General features: G+C 48.1%; 1 protein-coding gene across 3 annotated transcripts; it reads left to right on the plus strand.

Annotated features, from left to right (window-relative positions):
• Positions 1-372: 372 nt before the first annotated feature.
• MGST1 (microsomal glutathione S-transferase 1) lies at positions 373-12,643 on the plus strand. Of its 3 annotated transcripts, none has more exons than XM_044455569.1 (4): positions 373-388; positions 5,963-6,111; positions 8,076-8,170; positions 10,975-12,643. In XM_044455569.1, the coding sequence occupies exons 2-4, from the start codon at positions 5,977-5,979 to the stop codon at positions 11,222-11,224; spliced, it is 480 nt and encodes a 159-aa protein (XP_044311504.1). In that variant the 5' UTR covers positions 373-388; positions 5,963-5,976; the 3' UTR covers positions 11,225-12,643. The 3 variants fall into 3 exon arrangements, with proteins under 3 accessions (XP_044311504.1, XP_044311501.1, XP_044311503.1); XM_044455566.1 differs by lacking the exon at positions 373-388 and adding an exon at positions 728-871; XM_044455568.1 differs by lacking the exon at positions 373-388 and adding an exon at positions 764-851.
• Positions 12,644-14,510: the final 1,867 nt, after the last annotated feature.

The following is a 14,510-nucleotide window of genomic DNA, read 5'->3' on the forward strand; positions in this document are numbered from 1 at the left end:
TTTCCCAACACCCCTTCCTATAAACACGGCACTCTGCACATGTTCAAAGGCACTTTTATATGGAGCCCTCCTCAAGAGATAAATCTTGTCAAAGTGCAAAGGGGCTCTTCACATTCTCAGATGCACTTTTGAGGTTTATTATTAAAACTGGATGCTGGTGCTTTTTGGGAAGAACCTGCACACGTGCACAGGCCCTCTAAAGATCTGCTAGCAATGATAATGACAACAACCCATCTTACTATCCCACCCCTCCCCCGACAAGCTCGGAGGGTGCGCACAAGGTTCCCACACCAATTTTATCTTCGCAACCGCCTGTGGGGTGCGCTGAAAAAGGACGCAGGAAGGGCTTCACGCCCGGAGAGATTGACCTCCTAGCAGCGGTTTGAAGGTCAGTCTCCCGACTCAACTCGGCCGGGCCTTTCGCCACGGTGGGCAGTCTGCACGTGCTCAGGAGCACGGAGGCAGAAGAAATGTGGGGACGCGTTTCCCTACGAGGCGCCCACAAACGGGTCGTCCGCGCTTCCTCCCCTGCGCCCAGGTGCGCAAGACCGGGCACGAGAGAAAGCGGAGCAAAGTTCCGTTTCTGAAGCGTGTTGCAATCGAGCGGGCCGGGCGTGCGAGGAAGGCGCCGCCGCGGCGCGGCCAAGTGGGAGGGCCGGCGAGCCGGAGAGCTGCGCGGAGGCGGGCGAGTTTAGGGCCGGGCCGTGGGAGGGGAGGCCGCCGCGGCGCAGCAGCGAGCAGAGCGGAGCGGACGGCGCGCAGCAGCAGCAGCAGCAGCAGCAGCGCGGGACTCTGACCGCCGGCCCTGCAGGCGCGTTCTCGGGTCCTCCGAAGCCTCGTGCGCAGAGCAGGTGTTTTAGTTTTGCTAAAGGTGTGTTCGCTTCTTTGTTTTCTTTCTGCGCTTTAGGGCGCCCTCCTGGGCATGTTCAGCCTGGAAACTCAAGCCCTGCCATTCGCAGCAGAGTATAACCAGTCAATAAAACGGGCTGAACGCATGCAAAGATGTTAAAAACTTCTGTACTTCCATGGCTTGGGATCGCTTGGGATCGCTCCTTTGAATGAATTGCAAAGCACTTCCTCCCTTGCAGAGGGGAAAAAAACTTGGCCATAGTTTTGCGGCTGAGCTTTCGCTTCTTCCTGCCGATGCGCCCTTTTCGGCCTGTTGTGCAGCTGCGGCGGACGAACGGGCGGGAAGGAGGTTTTCCCAGGCGAGGCAGGCTGGAGGCGCACGCCTTTGGTGGAGCGGGAGTCAGATCCGCTCGGCCGCCCGCCACGATCTCTTCCCACATCAGCCCTGCTCTCACGGGCTCCGAGCAACCATTTTCCAATAGAAGCAAATCTCGTCCCCAGACGTTTGAAGCACGGCTCCTTGGGGAGCAAACAAGCCCAACAAAACACCGTGCAGCTTGGAACCTTAACAATGTATTAGGGCGTTCGTGGATCACAGGCCTTTTCTAGAGCATGCAAGGCGCTTTTGGGTTAGGGTGTGAGCGCATGCAAGTGATAGCAAAAGCGGGGGCCTGCAACCTCTCCCCCCACACGTAGCCCATGGGAAGAGGAGATGGGCCAAACATCCGGAGGGCCTGAAGTGGCCCATACCGGTTCAACTGCACAGCGTGTTTTTGAGCGTGTTTTTGAGCTTCTTTAGATTGTTTGGTTTAGCTCTCCAAGTCTAAATAAGCGCCCACTTCTTTATTCTGTGGTTTTAGTCAGAATATTTAAGTAATTTAAGTTTTCTTGGGGGCTTGCATGGAACTAGATGCTGGGATTATTTTTCTTTGTGTGGAAGAGCTTTGGGCCGTGTGAACCTGCATTATGCCACACAGACAGAGGGGTTCCAGTTGTGAGAACTACCCCAGAGTCTGCAAATCTTACAGGCCCTTACTGTATCTTACTGTAGGATGCCTACCAGGCCCTGCTTTTGTCAGTGGGATTTTAGAAAACAAAGACTTTCCTTTGACTGCATGTGGTTATTTCTGTGGCCCTACTCTGAAATCTGTTTCAGTTGCGAAATCTTTTCTTGCACTTCGAAGAGAAAGTCTGTTTAGATCTCAAAGCGGTGTTTTTTCAAAGTTGGCACTTTGTTATTGCTTCTGTCTGACATTGATAATTCAGACAGAAAATGGGGCTGGATCTCCCACTTGAAGTGTTTAGAAACCTGGTAGTGGTGTTTTTATTTGAAAATATTCAAGGTGTGGGTGATTGATTCTTAAAATATTATATAGTGCTAAAGATTCATTAATTTCCCTTTTAGATGAATTACTTCTAAATGCAGTTAATCTTTTTTTTAATGCATTTTAAGGGGGAGGGGAAAAGACATCTTTCCAATTTGACGTGAGTAGGATTGAGTGAATTCATTTATTTTTATAAGCACACTTCAATCAAGCCTGACGAAATGTAAATTATTTGGCCTCTCCTCCCCCATGCCTCATTCCTTCTGGAGCAGCACTCCCCTGCAGCTGCGTGAGGAAACTGACAGATAAAAAGTTTTTGCAAGTTGTAAATGCCATTATCGTGACCTTTAGCAAAGGAACTGGTGTATTTGCAGATAAGAACACTAGGTTAGTCTAGCTCTGCTCTAGGAGTAATTGCAGAATCATTAGGCAAACGTTACTGCCTCATTGGACTATGCCCATGCTTGTGGCCCAGCCTTTGCTGGGAAAGCAAACGCAAGGTTGCTTGCTCGCAGCTTGGACAGGGCTGCAAACAGGGCCAGAAACTTTGACGGCTGAGGCAGGAATTCCAAACTGTGACCTCCTCTATTGAAATTATTTTATTATGATTAAAAACTGAAAATGTGCTGCTCCTTAACAGTAGCCCAAAAGCTGCTGTGTGATGAGTTTTCTCATTCCGAAGTCCAGAGCAAAGGAGAAAAGCCATCTTAGCTTTTCAGCTGCACCTGAGGATGCTTTTTTGCCTGCTGAACTTCATGAACTGGCTGTAGGAGAGAACCACTTGCTGAGTGGCCGTGTGTAAAGCTACAGCAAACCTGGATAGGATATCAAGCCGCCCCCATTGTGTGGTCATTTATTTGCAGCTAGTGATAAAGCTTTAAAGGCTTAAATATATTTGCTGGAGCCCCCAGAGAAGCCAGGGCCATTCTGTTTGGCGCTGGCAGATATTTTGAGTTGATGGATCCACAGAGGGTCTGGTGCCTATTTAGACAGAAGAAAACCCAGCACAGCTGACTGGGGAATGCAGGGACTTGTATGTCCTTTTTCTTCCCAAATAGGATTGCATCCTTTGCCTTTCCCCCACTAATTTATTTTTATTGGATCCTGTGAGAGCCTCATCCCAGTCCAGAGTAAATGGCATACAATATTGGGTTCTGTATCCCAGTGCTGCATCCCAGCTTGGAGTCTTCCTAGCCTGCATGGTGAATGGGAATGATGGGATTTGTAATCCAGCACATATGGGGGACACAGATGGAGGAAGGCTGAAATAATCAGTCACATGCATTAATCCTTGCATTGGATCGATTCCATAAAGGAAGGCACAGCCTTGAGTTGACAAGACCTGAGCAGGGTTGTGAAGGACGGGAAATTTTGGAGGTTGCTTTTTCACAGGGTCACGGTAGGTCGGAGGTGACTTGATGGCACGTAGCACCCACATAATCCTTCCTGCGTTGCTCTTGCCTTGGCGTGGCGATACGAGGCCACCTGTGCCACAGGTTTCGTTGTTCACGTGGATGGCCTTTTCACTGTTGGCCACAAGGATGGTGGGAGGGGTGTTCCTCCAGCCCTCTGCTATGTTTTCTAGGCATATGATCCATACTGCCACCAGTTATGGGGTGTTGGAAGTGCATATATATGTGTGTGTGTGTATATATAGCCCCAATGCATGGATCAAGGGAGGAATCGTATGCCCAGATCTTTTAATGCAGCCTGGTGTCCACCAGACATGCTGGACCACAGTTCAGATGGGCACGCGGATGGAGGCATTTCTGTATGAGCAATGAATGGACAGGCAGATTGTGAGAACAGTTTCTGAATTCATTGGTTATGACCTAATAGGGGCTTGTTCCTTATTTCCCACTGGTTAGAAATTAGGACTTGCAATTCTAGACTGTTGGTCTCCTTCTTTACTATCTGTTGACCCTTGACTCAAGTTTGTTGCTTCATAGAACATTCTCAAGGCAGGTGCCACTCACCAAAACTCTTACAGGAAAAAGATTTCCCAACATCTACTTACCTTTCCAGAGGATTAGTTGTCTGTCTCGAAGTTCAGCTTCTTTTCCCCTTTGTTTCTTGTTTTTTTGCTTTAAAATGAAGCAAAGCCTGTTCTTTGGTTGATCTCTCAGGCAAATCTAAGCTGGTTTTGAGTACAAGAACTTTTCCTCCTGCATTGCTGTCACCCAACCTCTTTGTTTCCAAACTTCCACATGCCCCACATGATGGAGAGCAGGTGCAGAAAAGGCAAGGGTTGGTGTTTTAACATTGCTAACCTGGTCACCATTGGCGACCAGGAACTGTATGCAGGTGAGTTCATGCAATTTTGCAGGGCAATGAATCAGCTAGTGGAAGGGCTGAGCTCTGTGTTTTTCCTCTGTGCCCAACATGGAACCAAGGGTTGTGGCTCACGGAAGGAAAGCCTTTCCTCTGAGTCCAGCAAAGAAGTGCAGCTTTCCTACCTCTCCTATCCCCTCCTGACAGGTTACTATAACTTTTTGCAAGCCAGTGACTTTTCTGGGATTCTTTGCAAGACTGTAGAATCTTTTGTAAATCCTTATTAAATTGCTATTATTTTAGGGTGCCTTTAAGGGTGGAACTCTCCTGAGGCAGTGTTCATAGTAAAATATATTAAAAACAGTACAACACGGGAAACCAGTACAAATAAAATGGTGGTTTTCTGGCTTTTGTGTAGCCCCCTGCACAATTCTGAAAGGTTGCCATGCCGTTTTTAAAGGCTTGTTTATTTCCAGTAAAAGTGTTGAGCTGGTGTTTTGTGTAGGTCCTGCTCCAGCACTGCGGGGGGGGGGGGTCCCCAAGATTTCAGAAATGTAATCAGGCTCTTGGGACTGAAGCAGGTTCCAAAACCATTTTAGGACATCCGCCAAAGGCTCAGTCCTGTAGAGATGCCTGTAAGCCACTCAACTTGGAGGCCAGAAACCTTCCCATGCAAGGCAGGAAGGTCTTTGCCTTTCCACTTATAGAAACATAGAAACAGAGCGAGTCAGAAGGGGTCTTCCAGGCCATCTAGTCTGACCCCCAGCTCCCGCCGGCTCCACTCATGACATGCCCACCTTATCCTTCCCTGCAGTTGACCGACTAGCTGTGATGCTTTGGATGGGGGAGGGAAGGGGCTGGAGGGGCACCATCCTGATGGGCTGCATCCTGGATCGGCTGTGCCTGGTTTCCTCTCCCCGCGCCCTGTGGAATTCCCCATATACCCCTTCTGCAGGGTTGCTGTTACGACCTCGGAGAAGCAGCTGGTACAATTTTTTCCATGCTAGCTGTGGATAGGTGGGGATCTGAGCACGGATTCTGAGCCCCAGGATCTGCACTCTTTTCGGGCCTCAGATCTGCCCATCCAAAGCATCCTGTGGTTCTTTGGACACAGCCTAGGAGTTATTGTGTCTGTTTTAATTTACTGAAATTCTGCATATTACATTTTCTGCTTGTCTGCCTTTTCATCGTAGAGTATTTTGTTCTGTTAGGTGCCTTGGATATTTTATAAAGCAGTAGGATTTTTGAATAAAACAAGGGTGTAGGAGATTGTGGAATATGCTCCCCAGGCGAAAATCTTTTTATTCTCCCATTATTTTAATGTTTAATTAGTTTTAATTGTGAATTGCTGGATGCTGTACCATTTTTTAATCGGTGCTTGTGGCAAACCATCCCAAGATGCCAGTAATGGAACATTCTATAAATGCTTTAAATAATAAATAAATACATAAATAAATAAATAAATAATTCCTTGCAACTCCTGATGTCTGACCATGAACATTTGCTTAAATTTCCAGGTCTCCAAGGGATAATGGCAGAAGGATTGGATCTTAACAAATTGGTGGACCGTGAGGTGGTTCTGGCCTATGTCAGATATGCCGTCCCTCTTGTGGTCAAAATGATGCTCATAAGTGTCATAACGGCATTCTTCAGAATGAAGAAGAAGGTGAGAGATGATGCGCCGGGCTTTGAAAAATCAAGGCCTGAGTGATGGTTGCCAGATCTTAGGCTGGCAAAGTGCTTGTTGTAGTGCCAGGAGGAAGGGTGGGGCATTTTGCATGTGGTGGAAGGATTGGGGCCCGCTGCTGGTGCCTGCCAGGCCAGCATCATGGTCCTTGCGCTGCACCTGTGGCAGGAATGCATGGCAGGCACGGCCTGGTTGTGGGAGAGCAAAAGGCCTTGAGGCTGCCTTCTCCAACTGGGCCAGCCTGGCCAAGAGTCAGGGATGGAGGGAGTTCTCGTCCCCAGCCTCTGGAGAGACCTTGTTGGGGAAGGCCGTACTAATGCTGGTCTGCCTCGCCAGTGCTGTCCCGTCGTTGGCTCCTGGTTTAGTAGGCACTTGGGGCGCAATCCTATGCAGCTTTAGACAGAAAAGGCCCTAGAACTCCAGGCGGGCCCAAGCCAGCCCTGCTGTCTGAGGCATGCTGGGAGTTGTCCGACTTTTTCTCTCCAAACAAGCAGAACTCTTTGGTGTGCAGAAGCCTCATTTCAGCCAGTGGGACTGACCTGAGGAGACGTGTCAAGTGCTGGATTCTTAGGGTGTCATGTGGAGCCCTTTCATATTTCGGCCAGTTGTAGTGCACTTGACAAAAAGGTTTATCTGTGATCAGTGTGAACTCACAGAGCTCCCCAGCCAGGCCTGTGTGTGTGGTTTGGGGTTTGCAGTCACACTCAAAACTGCGCAGCCTTTCCGTTTCTGCGCATGCCTCTTTCAGCACACCGCACAGCAGCCAAGTGCTTGATGGGAGGGGCATGTGGTTGTCCCCTGTAGCGATCAGGACACCAGATTAGATACCAGACTTGTTTCACTGCAACTCCCATCATCCCCAGGCAGCATAGTCGGTGGATTGCGAAAGCTGTGGTCAGACGACATGAGGAGGGCCATGGGTTGCCCATCCTGGTCTCCTGTTCCCCAAGCTGGTGCCTTCCAGATGTTTTGGACTCCAGCTCCTATCAGCCTTAGCCAACAGCATGGCCAGTGATCAGAGATGCTGGCTGTTGTGTCCGTCTGTCCGTCCGCCCTTCCTGAAATGCATATGCCACCCAACTGACAAACACCCTTGGGACCTTTTATATTAATTAAATCCCTGAAAATCTCAATAAGATTTAAAATTCCCTAACTTTCAAGTTTAGAAAAGGAACATGTTGACCTGGCAAATGGACTGGGAGAATGCCAAGCCGTTCTCTCTGGGAAGGGCGAGCTGCAAAAGAGGGGTCTTTCCAGGAAAAGGCTTTTGGGGAAGAGCCTCTGACAATTATTTTAGGAATTACCAGGATTTAGGAGGGTGCCTGGTGAGTGTCTCTGGGGAAAGGGTTCCAAAGTTGGGGTGCCGCTGCCGAGAAGGCCCTTCTCCTTGTAGCCACCCTTTTTATTCCTGGGGTGGCGGGGAGGCTCCTTCAGGACAGTCTCTGCTGGTGACCTGAGGGGCCAAGTCATTTTTATCTGTTTAAATCTGCACACATTTTCCTTTGAGAAGAGGAAAAAGGGACATACTACTTTTTAAATGATGTACACAAGTTGCAGTAATTATTGTCCTACAGAAGATGTTTGCTTTTCTAAGAGGGCACTAATTCCTTGCGGTTTGTGTAGGTTCCTGTATTCCCACATTTTAAAAATTTGGAATCGGGTGTGTAAATGGATTGCATCAACTGGAGCTTAGTCTGTCCTATCAACCCACCCTCAAAATGCTCATTTGTGTGAGTTGGCAGTGCTAACAACCCCGTTGCAGTGATGGGTGTTTTGTCTTTGGTCTGTTGACCCACAGGGCGGAGGTGAAAGAAATTCTGGAAAGCACGTTGAGGAGCGGAGTATAACCGCAATCATTTCTGAGCTTAATTTCTGGGGTGGTTTTCAATTTGACCATTGTTACCCACCGATACTTGTGCTCTGTGTCCTCTTGTCATGAATAGGCCTTTGTGAACCCTGAAGATACAGCCTCATTTGGGAAAGGAGAGAATGCGAAAAAATTCCTGAGGACAGATCCAGATGTGGAGCGTGTACGCAGGTAATCCAGGGGAATTTCATCAGTGTTAAGTTAAAAAATAAATTGACAAGAAGGCCCTTAAAGGAGTACAAGAAGCTTCAGCTGCCTGCTTGCTTTCCAGGGTTCCCACAACCCTTTTCTAATGACTGGCACAGAATAATTTCAGTTTCTTCCCCTTCTTGTGGCCTGGTCATCCTAACCATGCTCACGTGGAACCGTCTCGATGTAACAAGCAGCCTTCACCGACTCGGTGCCCTCTACATGTGTTGGACTGCAACCCCCATCATTCGCAGCCAGCATGAGGGGATTGCAGTATAAGCCATCTGGAAGTCACTGAATTGCAGAATGCTGAGACAGTATTTTGAGTTCATGCCTTTATTTCCAGAAGTCATCACACCATCTTGTTGACATGACAAATTCGCGTCAGCATGAGACAGCCCTGTGGAGTTTCCAACACTGGTTCCCTGAGCAGAATCCTTTTCTTGTTGCAAAGTGCTACCAGGAGGCTGTAAAAATCTTATTTCCCTCTGCCTCTGACCCCCTGAGTTTGGCATTCTGAGCATGGAAAATGAAGGTTGTCTCCATGCTGCTCCTGACTTGAAAAATACCTGGACGACCAGTTTTGTGCCCATCTCCTCCCCTTTGTGCCCTGCAGAACACCCAGAAAAACCTTTTGCTGTGGTTATCTCTGCAATCTCAGCGAAGCAGCCAGCCCTTGGGAATCCCAGCGTTGACCTTGGAATGAGTTTCCGAGGTTGAAGCTGGGACTCTGAAACATCCTTTGGCCGTCTAGACACTATAAGCAAAGTTTAACAGCTTCCCTTTGGCTGGATTTAGGCACTTATGAACAGGCCCACTGCTGCTTCTGAATTTGATAGCTTTATAATAGATAATCTGGGAAATTTGAGCCACCAGGGGTGTCTCTGTGCTTGAATTAACGTGAGTTCCAGAAGCAGCTGTGAATGGCACCAGGAGTGAGACCTGTGGGTGGGCACGCCAAGCTGGGAGTGATTGGCAACTCCTAGACAGAGCACCGATTGGCAGAGGTTGTGCCCAGTGGGATCTTGTGGATGGGATATCTATGGCTGTGATCCCCAGCGCGGCATCTGTGGGCACCGTGGTAGCCCATTGGGGTTTCCAGTGGTGCCTGCAAAAGGTTCCCCGGTATGGTGTTTGCGGGCAGCTCTAAGGGATTCTGTCTTTTCAATATGTGTTCATGGATTTATATATGGATTTCTATAAAAATCCACATCAGTGAATGCAGGAAATGCCTGTACAGGAAAATTCAACTTTCTGGCAATTCTACATAAGTGTCCTCTTTCTTTCCCACTCATCCCTTTGTCACATGCTTGCTTTCAGCTGCCAGCATCTCGCATTCCTTCTCTGCTCTAGCTTTTTGCTTGGCTCTTCTCCCCCATTCCTAGCCTCTGGCCTCGGTCCCCTGCCACCCCTTTGCCTTGCTTTTCCCTCTCCCTTCAGCCTCTAGCTTGACTTTCTGTCCTCCCACCTCTTTTGACTTGCCTGGCTCCCATAATGGCTCTTACAGGACCAGCCATACTCTCTGTGGAGTCTTCTCCTGGTGCCCACAGCAGTTTCTCAAATTCCCAAAAGTGCCCATGGCTCCGAAGAGGGTGGGGAGGCGGGACCAGCCTCCTTGAATATCCAGGGTTATCTTGCCTATTTCTGTTTCCAGAGCAGCTTACACAGTACCTGGCGTAGGAGCTGTTCCATAAATTCACAAGAAGCATGTGGTTAGGGGCTTCCTGGGTGGCAGAACGTGAGAATGCAGGTGGAGATCTGCAGAAGTGGGTGTTTTCTGGTGTCAAGAACTCTCGCAGGAAAGCTGGCATGCCGGGCTGAACTGAACCTCGGCAAAGGGAGGATTTCATATGCAGAGGTGGTGGAGTATTTCTACCCCTGATTCCACTATCTGCATTCTGAAATAATAAAGTCTCGAAGAAACTGTGCCATGTACTTTTAGAACCATCTGGTTCAGTGAGCTCCACCGTGGTTGGTGTAGTGGTTAGAGTGCTGGACTGGGACTTTGGAGATCTGGGATCAAGTCCTTACTTGACCGCTCACTGGGGGACTTAAGGCCAATCACTGCCTGTCAGTTTAACCTCCCTCACAGGGTTGTTGTGAGAATTAAATGGAGAGGAAGAGGAGGATCATGTAAACTACCTGGGGTCCTTTAGGATGAAAAATGCAGGTTATAAGTGTAGCAGCAGCAGTAATAGTAATATCTGTCTGCCCAGTGACTCCCAGGAAGAATGTATAGTCAGTACTGCAAGTCCAGGCAACCAGGTCCCTACCAGATGTTTTGGATGGCAAGTCCCAGAATCCCTGGCCATTGGCCATGCTGACTGGGACGTGTGGGACTTGCAGCGTGAAACATCTGGAGGTCACAACTTTGCCTGCTTTTTCAGCAGCACATTGCCTGAAGTATCCCTCTCCCCCCAATTTGTACAGAGAGGAGGAAGCGGAACTGAGTTTATTGCAGGACATGCCCAAATTCCTTTAAGTAGGACATTTTGTGAGGAAAGACTGGGAACAGTCATTTCAGGGACAGATGGATAATAGTTACTACATTGCATTTCTGTCCTGCCTTTTTTCTCTCGTGAGGAACTCAAGGCAATTGCCAAGCTGCATTTTATCCTCGCAACAACAACCAGCCTGTGAGGGAGGTTGGTCGGAGGGTCTGTGACTGGCCAAGGGTCGGACGTTGCCAGTAGCCTTTGTGCAGAGAACTCTGTGGGGTTATTCAAAGCACACTGAGAAAGAAAAGAAGCCGACACACCGTGAATTTCCTTTCCCTCTCTCCACAGAATCCACCTCAATGACCTTGAGAACATCGTTCCATTCCTGTTCATTGGGCTATTCTACTCCGCCAGCGGCATTTCCCTCTCCACCGCCTTGCTGCATTACAGAGTCTTCCTTGGTTCCCGGATCTTGCACACCATTGCCTACCTCGTGCCCCTTCCCCAGCCCTGCCGAGCTCTGTCGTGGATGGTGGGTTATGCAGTCACCTTTTCGATGATCTACAGGCTTGTGGTGCTTGGCCTGAGCATGTCCTAGAAAGGAAAACCTCTCCCTGTTGCCCCATTCGGCCCCATAATTGCCATGCCCCTGTGGCCATCAGACCTCCTGCCGTTCTTCGCACTCTCCTGCAGCTTCCATGTAGTAGGGGAAGAGCAGTGGATGGTGAGCAAGCTGTCTCTCCAGGGCAGTTTCTCCCCCAGCACTGCTCTTCCCATTGCTTGGTTGATGGAGCCCACTCCTCGTACACAGGAAGTTTGAAGCCTTTTGAATGACCGGTGCTTGGCTGACCTTGCATGTTTGTCTGTGCACGTGTGTTCGCCTCTGCTCTAAAGAGCCAGGACGTGTTATCCATGATGGCGAGATAAAACCTAAACGTACAGAACTAGGGTGGCATCCCTTGGACGGCCAGGCCAGACGCTGGAGAGCAGCAGTAAGGGAAGCTTGCTGCTGCTCCTGCTGCTGCTCATCTTCCAGACCTCCCTGGTGGAGAGCTGCTGGAACAACACAGGACTGGCAGGGTGTTTGGTGTGCTGCACCAGTGTAGCTCTGGTTTGTTCACACAGCTAACCTGCCCCAGTGTTGGCACATGCTCTTCCCCCACAGTGGGGAAAACATGGCCCCCACCAGGAGCTGGCAGCTATGGGGCCAGTGAAACTCTCCCCTCCCAGCCCACCAGTCCCTGAATGCTAGGGTGTCCCAGCAGCCCACCACCACAGGAGGGAGCCTGCAGCACATAATGTGGGGGTGCTTTTGTGCTGAGACGCAACTGATGTTAGTTTGTGAGTTCTGGGGAAGGGCTGGCTTGTCTTCTAAAAGCATGCATGTGAAGGAGGGTATGCGGACTAGGGGGAATGACAGCTGCAATCAGCCGATGGAGCAGGTAAGTTCTGGCATCGTTGGATTGTAGATCGTGGGGACCACCTTCTCTGTCCCTGGCATGCTACTCATTGTGAACCCGTCACCCTGTCTCCACCTCACACCTTCAACATGACCCTCTAGCAAAGCTGGAAACTCCCACTTTCGAGCTCTGACTTGGTATAGATCAACACCTTGCGGCTATAGCAAAAGGCCATCCTAGAGGTTATGAACCGGGAAAAAGAATTGCCCATTCATGACAGGCTTTGAGAGGTTTTCAGGATTATTTATGCCCTGTTCAATATTCCAAATGTTTAGGGTGAATTTAGATTGATTCCTTTGTTCCAGTTTGTGGTTGCTTGTTCTATGCATTAAGTACAACTTTAAAAAATTCTCATTAAAGAAAACAAATGTTGGTCTTTCTCTTTCACATATTGCCTCGCCTTAAAATGATCAGAATGACTTGTACAAGTCTTAAGATTTTTAATGTATAACAACTCTGCATTGATGGCGTGCACGTATGGTAATTTTCTACAGATGCTATTTTGGGATGTTTCTTTTTGAAGCATAAATAATAAAGACAACAGCAAAAAGGGAAAATGTGTTTGAATTTTTGGGGCTATTTTTTCCCCCTCGACTTCTCTAACTGCAGTCAGCAAATAGGATGTCACAAAGAATCAGAGATTCAAATCATTGAGTGCTTTGAAGAATATTTACCTTAATAATAAGATATCGCAAGCAACGCCAAGCCTTGTTGTAAAGGAGACTTTGATGCAAATAGGTGTTGCAACCAAGCGCCGGCATAAACACAGGGAGCAGAATTTTGCTTAGCCTAATGCAGCCCTCGAAAAAGAAGAATGTTTTGTGTGCATTTTCAACTGTGTTGCCTTTTTTCTCCATAAAACAGCAGGCATTATCGGACTCTTCATTAGTTACGCAAATTGCACTTCTGTCTGGACCATCATTACGGGGCAGTGACACCTAACTGGTTTACCATATTCTTCCCCCAAGATGCTTAGAACAGACTGTGCAGTATTCCCAGCAGTGGCCCATCTAGGAAGCCTGCAAGGACAAACGTGCTTAGCTTCAGTGGATAGGCCGACTCATTTTTTTGTCATCCTGTTCTCAGGACATGAGTGTCCTGTCCAGGTCTAGCAAGGCAGCAGGGTAAATTTGCTCCAGTATCATAATGTTCTAATGGGACAGTTGAGTATTATTTGGCTGGAGGAGGCCAAGAAACGTGGAGAACGCAGCATCTTCTAGAGCTTTGGGTTGGGTGTGGTTGCATGTGAACATGGCAGCATCTCCATCCTGCTGTCTGCACTCAGCTCTGTATGATTCCATGTTGTGGGGATGGTGAACTTGTTTCAGCCCCTGTTCAGTGCAGCCTTTGGGCCCCATTCTAGTATGGGTGGGACCACAAGCAAAGGAGGTGGAGCCAAAATGCCAAAACAAAACAAGTTAAAATAACTTTAGCGAACAGCTCCTGCTATGGAGAGGTATTTTAGCCTTTTAGAATGGGAAAAAATGCACAGAAGTGGGGAAACTGCTAAATAGTTGGTGGTTGGGGAAGAGTGGAATCGCCAAAGGCTGGATTGCAACCCTAGGAGGACTAGCTTTGGTCCTCAGAATGAGCTTCCACACCTCTGCCATTCCCTATTCTATAACATGCTGCCAACCAAGGCTGAACACCTTCACACATGAATGTTTGGATGTCCTCGTCATGTTCAAATGAACATGCTTTAGGAGGATTTGCACTTGGTTCCTACCTCTGATGGACAGGAGGGGAACATGGTATTCCTATTCAAATGATGTCCCTATTTGTCTAAATTTCTCGCTAGTCTTCTCCAACCTCCCTGAAATATGTTTCCTGGAGAGGTGCACCTGGCGCCGAGTTTATATTCTTTTTGGCACCAGGTTAAAACCTTTTTATTTAATGGCTATTTTAAAAATTAATATTTTATCATTAATCATTGCTTTTTTGTTTTTGTTTTTATATAATTTTATGGAATTGTTATTGATTTATTGGTTTTAATTGTACGTTTGTAAACCGTCTCGAGATGCCGAGGCATGTGGTGATGGCATATAAAAGTTTTAAATAAATAGAATAGAAAATAAACCTGGTGCATCCAGGTGTTTCAGAGTTCGGCTCCAGTTCAATTTCAGTCATTTTCATCACCATTTGAGAAAATTTACAGCAAGGAAAGCTGAAGGAGCCCCAAAGCACAATGGAAAGCATAGCAAAATGACGCAGGTACACATGTATTTATTCAACTATTCATTTTATTCATTTATTTACAAGATCCATACACTGCTCCATATGTGGGTGTGATGATTTCAGAGTGGTGAAACTATAAAACAATGCGCATAAAACGAGAGTCCGTGCGGTGCAGCGGTTAAGGTGCTTGACGGGGGACCCACAAGACCTGGATTCTAGTCCGCACTCAGCCATGGAACTCGCCGGGTT

This window comes from Varanus komodoensis, unplaced genomic scaffold, assembly GCF_004798865.1.
Source record: "Varanus komodoensis strain SLA01 unplaced genomic scaffold, ASM479886v1 scaffold8, whole genome shotgun sequence".
Taxonomy (NCBI): domain Eukaryota; kingdom Metazoa; phylum Chordata; class Lepidosauria; order Squamata; family Varanidae; genus Varanus; species Varanus komodoensis.